The 17,959-nt window shown below is 37.8% G+C and overlaps 1 protein-coding gene across 8 annotated transcripts in view; it reads right to left on the reverse strand.

The window, feature by feature from the left end:
• DST (dystonin) overlaps nt 1-17,959 on the reverse strand; it is a 294,261-nt gene that overhangs the window by 16,966 nt on the left and 259,336 nt on the right. For all 8 annotated transcript variants that reach the window (XM_036379370.2, XM_036379365.2, XM_036379364.2 and 5 more), the window contains 9 exons: nt 15,193-15,363; nt 13,700-13,855; nt 13,274-13,480; nt 11,489-11,608; nt 7,795-7,964; nt 6,689-6,848; nt 5,070-5,264; nt 3,761-3,889; nt 329-472 (listed from right to left, as the gene is read on the reverse strand). In XM_036379370.2, the coding sequence (XP_036235263.1) occupies nt 329-472; nt 3,761-3,889; nt 5,070-5,264; nt 6,689-6,848; nt 7,795-7,964; nt 11,489-11,608; nt 13,274-13,480; nt 13,700-13,855; nt 15,193-15,363 (1,452 nt within the window). The remainder of the gene's footprint in view (nt 1-328; nt 473-3,760; nt 3,890-5,069; nt 5,265-6,688; nt 6,849-7,794; nt 7,965-11,488; nt 11,609-13,273; nt 13,481-13,699; nt 13,856-15,192; nt 15,364-17,959) is intronic.

The following is a 17,959-nucleotide window of genomic DNA, read 5'->3' on the forward strand; positions in this document are numbered from 1 at the left end:
ATTTGCCCTTGTATTTTCTTTCCTTTGTAACTTCTCAATTTCCTCCTAGAAACTATTGGTTTTCCTCATTTGGGAAGTGTCAGACAGTATTTCCTTTAATACATACAAACAAAGGAGCTTGACCATCTGCTTTAGCTCTTAAAGCCCTGTAAGTTTTGAAAGAAAGCCTAGGGAAGCACAGTATTCACATCCATCACCATGGGTATTTTAAATGTTTAGTTCTCAACAGCTGGATCATTTCCTCACAGTGTAACTACCATGTTAGTTGTCAGCTGTGTTCTAATCAAAGAGGGACTGCTGCAACGAAGATGGTTCAACATATACTGACCTCTTCAAACCTGGCTCTGATGATGGTGATCCAGTGCTTAATGGTGGTGATGGAGTCTGGGTGGCAGATAGCCAGAATAGCTTCTCCCATACCTGTTGCTTTATTCAGTTCTGCCTTTTTCTCTTCCAGTTTCTTCATAAATTCCTAAAACAGTGGTAATAATTTTAATTAGATGCTGACAAAATTTGCAAGAGAAATCTGAGTGCATAATCTGGAAGGTCATGAGCCTCTTGACTGCTCAAGCAGATTCAAATTGCAAGAGGAAAGTTTCACTTGTATGAGAAAAGCCTAAACTGTTTAAAAAGCCTATTCCACATAAAGTACTAAACAAAGCTCTAAAACCTTATCCCAGCTTGCTGCTCCTTAAAAGCCCACCACAATCTAAATCCTTGGAAGATGCATGCCCTTAATAAAAAAACAAAGGAAAATCACAGCATTTAGAAGTGCTGTAAACCAGCTATATGATGGTCAGAATCACTATTGGCAACATTTCAATGAACTTGGTTTGTCAGTTACAGTAATTCTTCATAATAACTATCAAGCTCCTTCCACAGGCTGGAAATGTCCAACAATTGCATGCTCAGACAAGATGACAGAGCTCAGGAGCAGCTCTACTAAACTAACACAAATGTGACAACTCAGCAGCTGAAGGGGAGAGACACAGCATGTGGAAAAAATCTCGTAAAAGCAGAAGGATGTTTACAGCTTTAGGCATCCAAGCTCATAGTTATTGGTATTTCAATGATAGCAGGACCAGAAATGGATGTGGTGGGGGAGAAACAACAATAAGAAAAAGCAACTGAAAGGAGGCTCCTGTCCTTTCTAGAGCTTGCATTTCTTTCTTTTTTTTCTTTTCCCCTTTCCCTTTTATTTTTGTTGAACATTGCTACTACAATGGCTTTACTTTTCTGCCTAAATGTTATGCAAGTCTGTTTGTCTTTATGAGCATCCTTAACTAGAACTGCTATTATCTCTTAGTGCCTAGTGGAAATTTTTTTATACTTTAATATTTTTAATTAGGCTACAAAATGGAAACATATCTCTGAAACCTTAACTCTTCCTCTCTCTGGCCATAACACCATTTATTTTGGATTAATGATGAAGTTAAAGATGAGCCAAGTCAGGTCCTAGACAATTCAAAATCACCGAAACATTGTACAAATAGGTTCTTCAACAACTCATAATGACATTATCCTGTGCCTTTACAAGGTATGAAGTTATTATGAAATAAAATGTAAAATATAATCTCTTCTACCTTGTTCTAGAAGCTTGGAATATGTAGGTTCTATATTTAAATGTATTTGTTGCTAATCGACTTTGATTTAAGCTTTAATTATTGCCAGACTTTAAGACCCAAATCATAATGGCAAACCTTCTCTCACAAAAACACATGCATCCTTACAATATTTCAGTTCAACCTGCTTTTGGAAAAGTTGAATTGGATTATAATGAGAGATTACCAAAACAAGCCAGAGGCAGGTGGAAAATGGGCAAAAAACCCCCATTGTGTTCCCCTGCTCAGCTGTACTAGAGTATTTCAAGAACTAAATCTCTGACACACAAGTCACAGTGTATTAAACTCTCCCTAATTTTATTGAACTCTGTGGCAAACCAGTGACACACACATTTACAAAAGAGGAAATGGGAGGCTTTTCATTGAGCAATGCAGTGCATTAACCCACTATAGCTCTCAGTACCATTTGGAGAAAATACTGTCCTGAAGGAAACATTTCTACATGTAGTTCAATACAAATGCAATAAAACTGTTTTACAAAAAATCACAGTGAAAAAAGGATGATACATTTCATATTTATGTAATAATTTCAGTCATGCATTGTTATTATAGTATGCAGCATTATAATGCATACATGGTATTTAAAAGTAATATATATGTATTCTTCCCTTATTTTCTTTTTGTTTTCTTGAAAGCTAATGTTATAAACTTAAAAGGAGAGATGACCTATTGAGAAAGATTGTGTGAACGGTAAAACTGTGGTACCATAATCTTTCTTAGCTTGAAAATTTCTCTTTCTATTGTTTACCCCTTAAGAAGAAAATGTTGGGAATATACCTTCTAGAGCCTACTAAAAAAATTTAAGTATAGTATGGCCACATCTAACACCAAGATTGGTTGTGTTGTGCTAGCTGTCATCCTTCCCAGCTGGACAGGGTTTCTCAGAGACAAACTTTGCCTTGAGGTTCCAAGTTATGCTTCAGCTTTGGCAGCACAAATTTTAAAATTAGTACAGAAATATTTTGCTAATCCATCTTCAGTGTGAAGGAAGACATTTAAAATTCTATTTTCTAGTTATTTCAGTGGACCAAAGATTTCACTCAGTTCTCTTCTCTGTAGGCAGAAGATTAAAAAATCAAATAAAAGGGAACTGGTGAAGCACATGTGGAGGAAAGGCAGCTAAAAGACATTTCACTGAACAGAGATATTTAGTTGCTGCTGCCAACATTAGTCAACACACTGTGAGGTTCCTACATCAGCACACACTGATATATACACATATTTGATGTATACATATAATTGCCAGTTTATGACTAGCACTCAGTTTCCAGGGCCCGAAACTAAAACTGAAAACTTTTTCAAAACATTGCATTTTAAGTACATTGGAAATCCCTCAGTTAAGAACCATTTAATAGTCCTATCTTGCATGTACTCCTCATAATAATATTGGCAAACTCAATTTGCCTTTCCAACCTCCATTTCATAAATTTTGCTTGAACTTTCTTCAGAGCAATGATGAACATATCCAGGACTTATAACTTGTTCTATAATGCTGTGGGCACTACACCCTTGGTACTATTTTGAGTAGGCTGCCCTGTGCATGTTTGTAGCCTCCTGTTTGGAGAGTGAAAATTTGAACTCTATGATCCTTACTTAGCCAGTTTCCCATTTCATTACTGCAAAGTTAGTTTGATGGCCTATAATTTTCTACCTGCAGTACCTATGCCACTGCAATATTACAGTGGCCAATGCATGTGAAGTATGGCAGCATACTGTTTCACCATGACAAAAAGTTCATGGATGATAACATCATTCTGCTGACATTTACGAATGGCCTTGCAAGAAAAGTCTATTTAGGTCAATGGTGCTAAGGAGACAGATACACTTTTGCTACTGTAGCAGTCTGTGTGGCAATTACAGGCATGGTATGCTCCACAGAGGGGCTTGCATCTGTCTCTATATCTTTATAGCAACTTCCTAAAGGCCCTTTTTTTTTTTTTTAATAAGCCAAGATGACTCAAACAACAGCCCAACACCAGTCTGGACATCCAACTCTTAACTACATTAAATTTCTAGCTTCCCTACAGAAAGAATTGCTCCAACACTGGATGCTGGATAGAACTATCGGGGATAGACTTTATTTTACCACCTATGAGAGCCATTAGAATGAAGAGGATTCTCTGCATGTTCTTGCTCACCCTGTGCTGCTCTATCAGCGTTCGCAAGGCCTCTTCGTCATCTGGGAGGATGCCGTGGAAACGAAGAGCCTGCTCTGCCTCTGCCAGCCACTCCAAAAGGACATGGACAACTGAGTGGAATTCTTCTGCCTGTTAAGATACAAGAAGTCATGGTCACTCATGAGATGACCTGACAGACACACTGCAGCTTACACGGGGTGATTGAGCCCACATTTGGAATCATTAATCATCCAGCAGTACCGGCACATTATCTTTCCATTAAAAAGTCAATGATATACAGCACTACATTTTCATAACTGTAAAAACAGCTCATGCTTCCCAAAAAAATTATAGGAAGCCTAAAAGCCTGTTCATGCTTTTAGCCATCTGATTTATATTGTATTTGCAGCTCAGTTGAGAATGTCATGACATTCTTTACACTGACAAATTACACAGGAGGTGCTTTCAGAGACCAGCTGGAGAGAGGAGAACTATTTTCTGCACAGTCTAAAGCACCAGTAAAGCAAAATGAATTGACAGCCTGTTGGAGAGTGACTCTTGTGTCTAGAGAAAACAAGAAAGATTCACCTTTGGGTACAGCCATATTCAGACACAGTCAGTGTTTGAGGTAAGTTCAGGATTGTGTCTGCTGAGCAAAGCAGAGCAGGAGTATTGTGCATAACGGATACATTGCTACTGCAGGAGCCCCATTCTAGCATCAGTCCAAGCTAGTGTATCTTCAGAGAGCTGAAAAATCTGTATTATCTCAGGTTTGGAAAGAATACAGACACTCCTATTTATTGGGATTGGTACCACATAATGCTGACATACATAGACTATTCTAGGTCATGACTGCACTCAGCACAACTCTTTTTTTTTCTCTGAACTACCTCACCATGCATTTTAATTGTGCCAATGTAAAGAATTTTTCAATACACTAATCTACTTCTTTCCAATAAGGCACAAAAAGCATAAATATGATTGCAACCTCCTGCTTCTTGTGAATGGGGCATAGTTCTTTATCAGCCTTCATATTTGACTGTAACTTCAGTGATTTCCTTAGATGGTAAGGTCTTCGAAACATTTGTTTTGCATTTGTGGCAGAGACTAATAATAACAGGAATAATAAATGCTAAGAGGCACTATTTATGTGCTGTGGTAAAAGGATAAACAAGGTAAGCAATGCATTAGCACATAAATGAATATTTTCAAATGAAATAAGAGGGAATGACATCAAGTGAAAATGAAATTAAATTTTTGGCAACTAAACTGCAAGATATTTTTCACTCCTTCTCATATAGTACGTGTAGCAACATTATTATTCCTTTACCTGCCGAAGGGCCTGTTCCAGTCGTGTTTGCTTGGATACTGAGAGGGCACAAACTGTCTCCCAGCGAGTGCTCAGCTCCTGCATTTGGACTTTGACCCAGGAAGAGTCATCACGACTGCCTTCTATCAGCTCCCTTGCAGAGCGCTTCAGAGCCTGGACACTGCTTGTTCTTTTTCCCAGCTCTTTCTGGAAAACCTAGACACCATCAAATATATTTGAAATGTTTAGCTCATTAAGAATGCTTATGTAAAAAAAAAGAAAAAACTACTGGTTATGAAAAGAAATGAAAATACAGATTTATTTTTGTCAAAAGTAACTCCATTTAAGTGATGCAAAACATCTAAGTTCTATTTATTAGATTCTGTAGGAAGACATTAACACTCTCTTCTAACATAATAGAAGTGGAATATGGTAGGAAAATGTCAGGCAAATCCCAAGAATCCATTCTGGTGCAATGCATGGGAAATCTAGTCTCCTTACCACTGCTGGCTTTCTATTCTTTATCAAAGCAATTGATCTGACACGGATTAACACATAAGATTGCTGTGGCAGATCAGATAAAAAGCTAACAATCAAGGAGAGGGTTTAAAATCATCCAAACAGAAATAAATCCCCATGTGGGGGTCTAACTAAGGTTGTGGATCTCGCTGCTTATTCATATATTTATGTGGGAGTATGTTCACTACAGCAGTAGATTGAACAAGCTCCAGTTACTTAGAAGAAGCTCTTAAAAGAAGATAATTACAGTGTGCCATGCCACTGACTGCAACCTACTTCTCATAGACAGAGGCATTTCAGAAGCAACGGAAGCATTGTGCAGGCTAATTTTTATAGGCAACCCATGTTTCCAAACATGGTTTTTTTTCTTTTTTTGGAGGCCCAAAATCTCCTCTTCAGTGGGGATGAGATACTGAAAATCACAGGTGGATGAACAGAGGCACCTTCACCTCCTAATCTTCCCAGGCTGCAGAGCTCTGCCTATGTGTCACCTTTTCAACACAGGTAACTTCAGCAGTCATTTCTTCTGACATACTGAACTGCAAAACTGGGATTCAGAGGCAGAGTCCAGTATCTCCTACTTGTTCCCACATCCAAAACCACTTCAGTAACATAATACTGCAGGTTTCCAACAGAGGCTCCCTGGGTCATGGTCTAGTTGAATCTATGCATAACTTTAGCACTGTAATTACTTTTCTAAATAAATATACAGCAGCCCCACAGGTCTGAAAGGCTGCAGTAGTCATGATAAGTGCACGGGATATTTAGTTAGCAGATGGACTGAAAAAGAGTTATCTGCCCCAGAGTTTTCCAGTAAAATAATTTTTGCCATCTCTTGCCCCATGACATACATTTGCTAATGCATATTTGTGATTTATGACATGATATTAATAAATACACAGGGTAGCACAATAAAACAGAATATCTCAGTGCTAACTGGTATTAATGAGTCACTAAGAGTTGTCCTCTTTCATGTATGTTTTATAACATTTTCTATTTGACTACATTGGTGTTACAAAAGTATTTCATATTTCTAAAAATTAAATAATAGTGAAAGATAAAGATACTATTAAAATGCTACTTGCAGCCCAGTAATTAAAAAACAGTATTTTTGGAACTACCTTATGGTTGTCAATCAAGTTCATTACTAAATCGATGTCTCCATGTACTGGTTGGTCTTCTGCTAGTTGAGGTTCAATTTTGTATAACCAGTCAATGAGAGCTTGCAGAGCATCAGTAAACTGTCCTGAAAATAGCAAGGCTTCCTCCAGTTTATTTTGTCTGAGAGGGGAAAAAAAACCACACACAGATAAAATAATCATTTACACACTTCAGGAAAATATTTTCAGCATAAAATAATAGAATCATGGAAGTGTTACGGTTGGAAAAGACTGGTAAGATCATTGAGTCCAACCACTATCCCAGCACCACTACATCATGTCCCCAAGTGCTACATCCATGTGCCTTTTGAACACTTCCAGGGATGGTGACTCAACTACTTCCTTGGGCAGTCTGTTTCAATGCTCCACAACCCTTTCAAAGAAGAAATTTTTCCTAAAATCCAACCTAAACCTCTCTTGGTGCAATCTGAGGCAGTTTCATGCTGTCATTTGTTGCCTGGGAGAAGAGACCAATCTCACCTGGCTACAGCCTCCTTTCAGGCACTGCTAGAAGGCAATAAAGTAACCCCCAAGCCTCCTTTTCTGCAGGCTAAACACCCCCAGCTCCCTCAGCTGCTCCTCACAGCCCTTGTGCTCCAGACCCTTCACCAGCTCCACTGCCCTTCCCTGGACTCACTCCAGCCCCTCAATGTCTTGCTCACAGTGAGGGGCCCAGAACTGGACCCAGCACTGGAGGTGTGGCCCCAGCAGTGCTGAGTACAGGGGGACAATCCCTGCCCTGCTCCTGCTGGCCACACTATTGCTGATAGAGGCCAGGATGTATGAGCCTTCCTGGCCACCTGGGCACACACTGGCTCATGATCAGCTGGTTGTTGACCAGTACTCCCAGAGAATTTCAAGTTTCCCCTTTTAAAGGGCTCTTCCTTCCACTTCCTCCCCTGCTTTTCTACCATACCATGAGCAAAATATGCATTTGCAGTATTTTACTGCTTTGGCATTCTTAATTTTCAAACAAGCTAGCCACTCTGGTTCTACTTTTACACAACAAATTCCAAAAATAGAAGCCTTTTTCTTATTTGATGAATAATTAGTTGAGTTTCATTTACCTTTCCACTGACTTTCCACAAATTGTATCCCATTTATCTCTTAGTTCACTCAGCATGTCATCAAGTTTCAAATTGTCATCAGCCAAGGTGGTTTTCTCTTTCAAGGAACGTCCAGTCCTATTCGTGGTATCATACACAGAATGTTTGGCACCAAGAGATTTCTGGAATTCCTATATATATGGAAAAAAAAGAAAATGTCCATTTATCATTAACTGCTTACAGGCCATAGTTAATTAGTTTTTAACATACTATTTGCAGCATAAATTGTAAATGTTGCTGCAAGAATAATTTAAACTTACTGTAAAATTTCTATGCTAGTGCCACAGTGCACCTGGGGCTTGGCACTAGGAGACCCCTGCTTTTTGTCCTTCTCTGGAAATGTAGCTCTCTGCTTACTGGAACAACTTTGGGAAAATTCCTCTTTCAGTGAGGAAAATTATTCCTGTCCTACTGTAATATTCCCAAATTTCAGCCTAGCAGTCAGAAGGATGTGAAAGAACTGCTACTTTGGGAGCCATTAACTGAGCATTCTTTGTACTACATTCTTACAAAGATTTCAAGCCACTTGTAGAGCTCCCCAAGAGCTACAAAGGTTATTCTGGTTTAGCTCAACATGGCCAAGCTGGGAAACCTCTGAGCAGAAGCAGCACTTAGGAAACATCCAAATAACTCAATCTGCGCTAGAAGTAAAAATCATAAGCAGGTTTTTGTGCCCCAGAACTCTGGACAACAGTGACAGAGTGTGCCCACTAGCTCTGCCAGCTCCTTTTGCACAGATCCTCTGGAAGCTTTTCACATACACAGAAGAGCACAAGAAACACAGTTCATCTGCTACCACACAGGAATTAACTGACTGACAGAGTAAATAATTAAATAAAGGAACAAGGGCAAAAGATAGCACCAGCCCAACAAGGCAGCTTTTAAATTGCAGCAATGCTTGAAATGTTTTATTTCACACCTACATGAAGTGCTAGCAGAGAATCAGTTGGAAAAAAATAAACCCCAAGTTTGATTTAGAAAACCCTTATATACAGCATCAAATATTTTCAGGTTTTTTTGTTACCAAAGAAGCAACATATGTTTCGTAATTTAGCATTTCCTTACTATTTTTTTCCTTTTCCTCATATAAAACAAGAAAAAAAACTTTAAGAAAAAACATAATTATCAAGCTAGGACTACAGTAAAAATAACTACAATTTTCAAAATATCCAGTTTTTTTATTAGTTGCTTCAATACAAACAATATGTCTATGCTTCTTTTATTTGATGGGTTTTGTTAACTACTTAACACTACATAATGTTACTAGGTTTGCACAAGGAAACACAATTAAATTGCTGCCACAGAAAGATCACACAGGAAAAACAGGTTTAAAGATGGCAAAGGGCTGCAGTTAGTTCATTCCCTGAGACTAAATCATATCTACTTTCATTTGACTTCAGGTATAACTGAGAGGAGATTTTGGTTTAAGCTGCCAGGAACAGATAGGTAAGTTAATTACTGAGATTTTTGTTCAGCTAGATACCTTTCTTCTAAGGAAGATGGGCACATACAGATAAAATTAGCCAGAATCATAGAAATGTTCTGTAAGAACACTCAATATTAGCACAGGAATGGATTGGGTGACCTAGTGCGGATTTTTCCATTCCTGACTCCTAAAAATGAGAAGAAAATTCCAATACACAGACCATGAATAACCCCCAAAAGTCCCTGGCAACATGCTAGATATGAGTGAGAGAGAAAACATATTATCTTGGCTTTTCTTTTTCAGGGACTTTTTTTTTTGGCAGTAATGACTGGCAGAGAGCGAGTCCAAATTATTGCTTACAGCACACATTCAGATGGGATAGCAAAATCCTTAACTAAATGGAGCAAGGAAACCTTCAAGGCTGGACAGAAAAGACAAAGACAGACACAGAGTATATGTGGGAGTGGAAGGAAAAGACTCAAAATACAAGGAAGGACGTTGCAGTGTTGGGAGGTTTGACAACTCATTAAAAAACAATTGAGTTGATTTCTTCAGAGGGTGGTGTTTGAAGTTTAAAGTCACAAAGTTCACCAAACTCCCTCTCTCTCACACATTCATCTTTTTTCTCCAGATCACCAGTTTCAACCCTTATGTGCCTGTACCAGTTTCATCCCATTCCTTAAAGAGATTCAAGCAACTCAAGCTGTAATGCTCTGCAGGCTTTTTACACGAAAGAAGCTGAAGAAAAGATATCAGTGACAGAAGTGATGAGTCTGCCAGTCCATTTGAGGAAGTTTGGTCTCATAAAATGTACTGCTGTAGGTATAAAGCACATATCAAGTTTCTCAGGTTTAACATTTCTGAAGATGGGATGAGGATACAGGTGGAGAATCCTGAAAACCTCAAAGCAAAGTCACAGTGCTGACCATACTTTGAGGAATTTGAATATGTAAAGAAAAGAGAGGAGTGAAAGGATTAGAAGATTAGCAAGACTCAGACTATGATAACAGCAAGATCCCGCCCTGCCAGTTCAGATCACTGACTTCAAATTCTGGCAACAGCAGCGATTCCAAAACAAAGTGAAATTGCAGAGTTGGCATAACAGAATGTAGGTTTTATCTAAAGGTTTTTAACAGCAGACACAGGTAAAATTATTTTTGCTTGACCAACTGCCAGCTCTCACTATATTAAAGGAGAATGGTTTCCTGGCTGATAAACAACACATCATGCAACCTGAGAGATGATAAAAAAATAAAGCAGACTGATGTAGTCATTATTATACATGACAAAATTTGTCAGAGGTAAGGGCAATCACCAGAAGCTACAGTGAAAAGAAAAAATTAGATATGAAAACCCCTCAGGATATTGTGAAATATTAAAAAAGATAAGTAAATGGAGAACAATAAAACTGACATAAAAAGTAAATATATGCCAAAATGTAGAAAACTAAATGATTCTAGTGTTTAATGAAACTGTCCCAAGAGAAGTCTTAATATCTCTGAAGATTCTACCTCTCATCCACTTGATCTTCAATAATATATTATTCTAGGCATTTTAAAGAAGTCAGTCAAAATGAAGTAAAGACTACTTCTGTCTTTGCTTTTGCTGTGTCTGATGGAATTACAGAGCTTTACATTATCATTACAAGTTTGAAGAGCCAAATGAATGAGAGAGATTTTTACATATTTACAGCTGAATTTCTGAAAAGATGGTTTCAGAATTTTGAATCCAGTAAAGAGAAAGATGGAGGCAGTATTTGCTCTAATACTATCACGGTGTTTTCTAGGGTATTTCATTAATATTTCCACTTAACATAAAAAGCAATCAAAATACTTGAATAACATTATTTTTCACTTTTGAAGTTGTCCTGAAGTATTAAAAGAAAAACCTCAGCCTAAGTAAGTGGACAGTAAATGTTTGGTTTAAGAACTTAAGAAAGAAAAGCCTCTTCAGAGATCTCTATTCTGAAATGGTATTAATCTACTTTTTAAAGTTTCCATGGTGCTGTATTATTCTTTCCTCTTCATTTTTAACCATTCCCCTACATATCAGGTACTTTGAAAAGTTCTTTTCATTCACACCCTGTTAAAACACCATCATTAAACTTGATGTGAATAAACATTCCATTGTAGTGAGGCCACAAATGTACTTTCTTTGATGACTGAACAGTGCAAGGCCAAGAGACTTACCTACATTATTTCACTGGGCATTTTGTGTGTCATGACTCACCTTATGCTGTGCAAGCTGCATCTTTATTTTGTCAGGGTCATTTGCAATTTCAAGATCTGCATCCAGAGATTTCTCTGATTCTTCCAGCCATTCCATAAGTTTATGCCAGGCTTCATGGAACTAAAGGAAAGAAGGATGTGCATGGACTTTGAAATTCCATGGTTCATAAAACAGTCCAAAAGCATTAAACCCCAACCAAGACTGGCAAACTTTGACAAAATTTGATGGTTTTTTTCTCCCTGGTCTCTTAAACAAAACTGGTCTATCCATGTGCCCAGTGTATAGTAGTCTCCCTTTACCAAGTGAGTTAACAACCTTTAATGTGCATGATGTGCACACGTCACATGTATCTGTCAGATGTGTTGGTCATTTAGATTTCTACAGGTTTATTAATGGATAGTAAATACAGAAAGAACAGGGCTTAGCTATTGCTTATATGGGACCAAGGCAGGAAATCACTGGGGACAACTTCTGTCTAGATGACTGCCCAAGATGTTGCCTGTAACACTCTTAAAAACTCTCATTATATCAAATGGTATCTTGATGAGCAAGGAACAGATTTTTGATCTTCCTTCCTGTTTCAAAGAAAAGAGCACTTCAGGGAAGGAAGCAGGGGAAAAGTAAAAATTCAAACAGCTTTCATAAAGTGTCATCCATTTGGGTTTTGATTTTTTTAAGCTGGTTATTTCTCTCTCTCTTGAAAATTCTTCTTGCCTGGGCTGCCTACACATGGAAGCGCAAGAAACTAGTTCAGAAACCTTTCAAGGCATCTAAGACACTGTTGTTCAGGGCTGTTGATCAGGCCTTGACACCAACAGCCTTCAGTATTCCTTCCACATTCCACACACACAGCTGTCATCTTAATAACACTGTATTAAGCTTTGTAAATGCATATTGAGATGAAACCCATCTCATTGCAGAACTGCTCTATGTGTGAGTGCACAATAGAAACTGCTGGAAAATAAGAAGCACAATTGGCTTATGGGCTAATTCATTGCCCAGAGAACTTCTTGCTCTGTGAGCTGAATGAATGGTGGTAGTGGTGAATATTGGAACATGGTTTAGCTGTGAACATCACCAAATCTTGAATGATCATGTTCCCTTGAATAGAAAGGAGCTAGAACTTCCTGTTGGTATTTAAACAGCTGAGATTCTTCTCACACATTTTGCATCTTATAATTTATGTTCCTCGGTGAGGGAAACACGTATCTAAGGAAAAAAGCACGTATCCTCCCAAATAAAGAAAACTGTGAAAACAGCCCCCTCCCCCCAAAAAACAACCTCTCTGGGTTTATAAGGAAAAAAATGAAGATATCTTACCACACAGAAGATATTGGTATAGTAACTAACATAAGAAACTGAGTGATAAGGGTTGAGTATAATCAGAACACAACATAGACCCAAGAAGAAAATGCTAAGGAATACTCCCACAGATTAGTGAAAAGGGCTCATCACATTCTTTAAAATATACAGGGTTGATTACGAAACTTCTTTTTGAAGACAGATGGCACTAATACACATCTGGAATCCATACTGTAACTTTCTTTTTTCAGACTATCCTATACTGCAGACAGAAGTCACTGCTTGGGTTGAAAATGATGCTTTCACTTCCCAAATGAAGTGCTCTGGGATTGAATCACAGAAATCGTTCCACTAACTCAACACTGTCTGTTACACTAAACCCAGGCTTGCTTTGTAAGTGTTTTAAAGCATCATATTCTTCAAGAATCTGGATGCAATTACATCTAAGTTCAAAGAGCTCTATAACAGCTGTTGTCCCATTACCTGTTTGGCTCTTTTCCTTGCATCATCCAAAGCTCTTCCCCTTTCAACTAAGCGTTGGACTACTTTTTCCCATCGACTCTGTACACTGATCAGCAGATTCTTAATAAGGACAACGTCCTGTTTCTGGCTGAAATATTTCAAATGGGTTCCAGTTTTGTCCAGCTCTATGACCTGATCTCGATGAGAGTTCACTTCTGTGGCAAAAACCTTGGAAAAAAAGGGTAAAAATTACTGAATACTGTGTTGGGTAAACACTGAAAAAACCCAGTCTGATAAAGAATGATGTAGTGAGAAAGACTACAAAACACAATTTTAAAACAAATGAAATGTTTCTCTGAGTGCCAGCATTATAGGATTCATTTGGACATTGTTACAGTATCTCCACAGAGTGGGAGAAAAACATTACACATCTGTTTCTTTACATACCTTGTGTTCATCAATTTGAAATAAGACAGTGTCCAAGATAAGACTTGGCCGAGAAGCTGCAGTTAGAGTCTGCTCAGCCTGAGTAAGCCAGTTGATGAAATCTTGAAGTGAGTTGTGGAACTCCATTGCTAAATTGAGGGCTTCTTCCAGTTTGGTCTGCAAAGACAGGTCATACTTTATTAGCAGCTGATAGTGTGCGGGGGCTTCAGCCAAGGAAACCATTTTAGTTCAGTACTTCAGAGTAAACCATTTTACTTTAGCATTTTAAAGCACTTTTCCAATTCAAAGTCTCTGAGTTTTAAAATAACAGCTTATATTCAAGCATATTCAAGGAGATGGATACAGGAGTTAGAGCAAAATTACATATAACAGATGAATAGAAAATACAGCACCTAGTATCAAGATAAATTTTTCCACACTAAAGCATATTTCCTACTACTTAATCCAAATGGGACATTTGGATTTATCAAGTTCAATGCTAAACCAGTAAAATTTCAGAAATCTAAGGTGGTAGTGCACTTGGAAGAGCCTCAAGTAGGTCATCAAATTTATTCTCTTGCACTTAATGAAGAATAAGTTTTCCTAGAGCACTTCCTTTTAATTCAGTCCAATTGTCATTTTGGTTGCCCAAACAGAAACTAATTTGGGATGCAGAATTTTGTTGATCATGAGACGGCAGTCAGAGATTTTCAAACATTTACACTGCTGACCTCACTGAGCACTTCAACCTTACGCCTTACTAGAAGAAGTTGCTTGTACTGGGTATTAATTAGTTTGTCATTTTTACTTTGTTATTACTTTAAGATACATCAGTGTTATGACTTTAAAATACAGCTAAGTTGTGAGTTAAATATTTGTGCTTTATACTTATCAGTGCTGTACAGAGAGTTTCTCTGTTTGCAATCATGGGTTTGATTGAGTTAGAACAAGTGGACTGTATTTCGTGAAGGAATGAAAGCCACGTGAAATTAATAACAAGAAAACGTATGTTGCATATGAGTGAAATCATGCTATTGATCTGCTAGAACAGAAGGTAGTCACTTGAAGTAAATAGCAAAAGGCCAAACATTGGGGAATTTAAAAAAAAAAGGCTAAAATCTAGGAAAATTAACACAGCAATTCTGTACAGAGGAGACGATAAACTTGAAGGATCATTCAGTCTCTTGTTCAGTCCATTACTGAATAAAAACTCATAACTGCAATAAAACCCATAAAACCCCTAATCCTACCAAATAAGCATTAACAGTATCAGTTAATGTATTTCTGTGAAACAGACTTGGGCCATTCTCACCATACTCCTCCCCAATTATGGATAATTAACTTCTTGAATCTTATTTTCCCCAGTACTTTCTAAGCACATTACTGAATTATGCCAGTCTCTACAACTGATTTTAAATGTAAAAAATCAGGCAAGTATGCATCCATAAAAGCACTGATCATTAACACACTTAAATGCATGATTTACACTTCTATTTCTATGTAAAAACACTTACTTTTCTTTCACTGAGTTTTGTTTGCACAGATTCCCATTTTTCTTTTAAGTTATTTATGTCCTGCTCAACATTTGTTTCAGCAGACTCTGGGCATCTTGCAAGCATCTGCTGGCCTTTCTGCATTAGACACTTGTATGTCTCTTCTTTGGCCTCAAAGGCAGCACAAAGTTCCTAAATAAAGAAAGGATCAGAAATAATAAGGTAGAAATTCAATACTCTTTATAAAAACCTGTATAATATTTATTCCTCCCCCAACATTTAGCAGGTATGATTAAGACTAATAAAGGAAACACATGTAATTCATAGAAAGCCAAATGAGAAAATGAGGGACACAGTTCCTCAGGAAATGTATTGTCTGTCAATGTCTTCTCTGAGATTCAAAGACTGGCAAAGTAAATACTGTGCACTTATTGAAGAAGAGTTGCTACAACTTGGTTGGCTTAAAGTCCATCTGTAGCCAAAAGACAAAAAGTGCCAGCATTACACAGTGTGCTAGAAGTCCAGACCTATCCAATACCCTTCAAAAGTGGGTGGGACAGCTTGAGAGGGCTGATTTATTGTACATTGTGAGTATCTTCCTTCACTTGCCAGGCATGAGCACTGAAGACATTTCAGACATTAAAAGAAAGCTGTAATAATAATGGTAACAATGTGTTTTACCTGTAACCTATCCTAATAATTATGCTTTTTTAATCATGTTGGTAAGCTGGCAAAAGTCTGGGAGCTCCCATGCATCCCCCTGACTCAAACAGACACGTTCAGTATTGGTAACAGACAAATCAAAATGTACCAATGAAGCTGCTGCAGACTCACAAATGAGGAACATCTTCACAAGGAGATGAGGAATAAGTGGTTTACAAATAAGAAGAAAAGTACTTTTCCCTCTGATTCTCAGGAGAAGAGCCCAAACCAGACATTTTTGGGGGGTTAAAGAGATACTGTACACAGGGCTCTGTACCTGACCACATAGGAGGGAAAAGCAAGAAGCAGGCTCATTCATGAGATTAAGATTTTGACACAACAGAAAGCTTCTTTGTTTTCTCTCTGAGGACTATGGAAAGTGGTGTCCCCTAGTCTGCTTCCTCCTACTACTTCAGGAAGGAACTGGAAAGAATGATTGTTTTAGGAAAAGGAGAGGGATGGTCTGAGCAGCACTGGGATAGCTATAAAGGTGTCTTTTTAAGCCCCTTTCGTACTGGTATTCTGTAATAATCTCTTCATATCTTTTGTTTTCCTGGAGCTGCTTTAGCTGGAAATGCAGCCCAATTTCAACTCCATTTGTAAACCAATTAGGGCTGAGGTTCTTTTATTCATATCTTTTATTCATATCTGTGGAAACAGGCCTTATACTAAAGAACATGGTTCATAACATTACTTCCAAAGAGGAACAAATCAAAATGTAGTGTAAAACTTTTCTCCTTCAGTTTCACATCAATAATTGACACAGCTGGCTCTAATTGCTTAGAGCCAAGTTTGAATTTGGAATGTAGCAGACAACATGACAAGTGGCCTCAACATTTCAGAAAAAAGAAAAAAAAAATAAAAGGAGAGAATTAACACATATCTGCACATGTGCATTAAGGTTTAACCAAAAAGAAATCAAGTTCTGTGCTTTAAGGGTTGATAGCAAGTCAGTGCCTGCAGATGGCTACCAGGACAGTAACATCCTGTTAAAATGTACATGTACAGTTGGGAGGGATTCTACATCTAGAGTGCATATTACTGGGGACAGACAGACTTGTTCTGACTATAACATAAAGGCCCTTTAACTAAGGGCCCTTTAATTAAGTGCCTTTGAAAGTGTGGAAAAATTGCATAGCAAAGAATGTACTAAAAGAAAATTCTGAAGCCTTCCATAAAAATTTTTGCATCTTGATATAAGTGCAGGATGAAAAAGGGAAAGATCACCACTGACTTTCAGAGAATCATGAGTCCACTCTCACAGGGGGAAAAAACCCTACCACCTATTTTTCTCCCTTTTTTGTTTTTCCTTTATGAAAAATAGAAAAGGATTATAGGGATTCAAAAGAACAGGAATATTTGTGTTTGGATCTAGTTTCCTGTCTTATATGATTTTAAAACTGTAAATTACTTTCCCTATCAGTTATAGATACTGGCAAATTTTTGAGGACAAAAAGGAAGGGGGAAAAAAGTGCCCCATGTTGGTAACCAATGATCTTTAGCACCATTCAAAAAAAAAATCTGATTTTTAACACGACAATTCAGCATTCTAATTGGAAGTGTCAAGTCAAGCATATTCCAGTTCAAGTACAGTTCAGTAGTATCACTGTTACCTCTGAGCCAGGAATTCAGAGGTTCAGATCACCAGGTTTGGCTTATATCCTGGTCTAAAGCTCATCACGATTTTACACAAATGGAGCAGTAAGAGCCACCTTCCTTAGAGGCAAGAGATCAAGTTTAAGTGTCTTTTTAAAAACTCTATGGTTCTATGGAAGCAGAGAAATCCACAGAATGTTTCTTAAAAGAAAGGGAATAATTCAGTCATCCTGGTCAGCTTGCCATTTCTAATCAAAGCACTGCCTCTATGAGCCAGTAGTCCCTCTTATTTCTATGCTAAGGATGACTTTACTGTCAGCTTTGGTTAAATAAAGAATAAAGGATCAAGTCTCTTAAGGTTTAGTGAATGTGGGCCATTTTTAGGTTCATCTTCAAACTTTAGAAAAATCATAAACTTAGTTATGGGGTCAGAAGGGAAAAGAAGAATAGAAATCATGAAAAATCACCTTTTGTAAAGATGCAAAAGTTG

This window comes from Molothrus ater, chromosome 3 (assembly GCF_012460135.2).
Source record: "Molothrus ater isolate BHLD 08-10-18 breed brown headed cowbird chromosome 3, BPBGC_Mater_1.1, whole genome shotgun sequence".
Classification (NCBI taxonomy): domain Eukaryota; kingdom Metazoa; phylum Chordata; class Aves; order Passeriformes; family Icteridae; genus Molothrus; species Molothrus ater.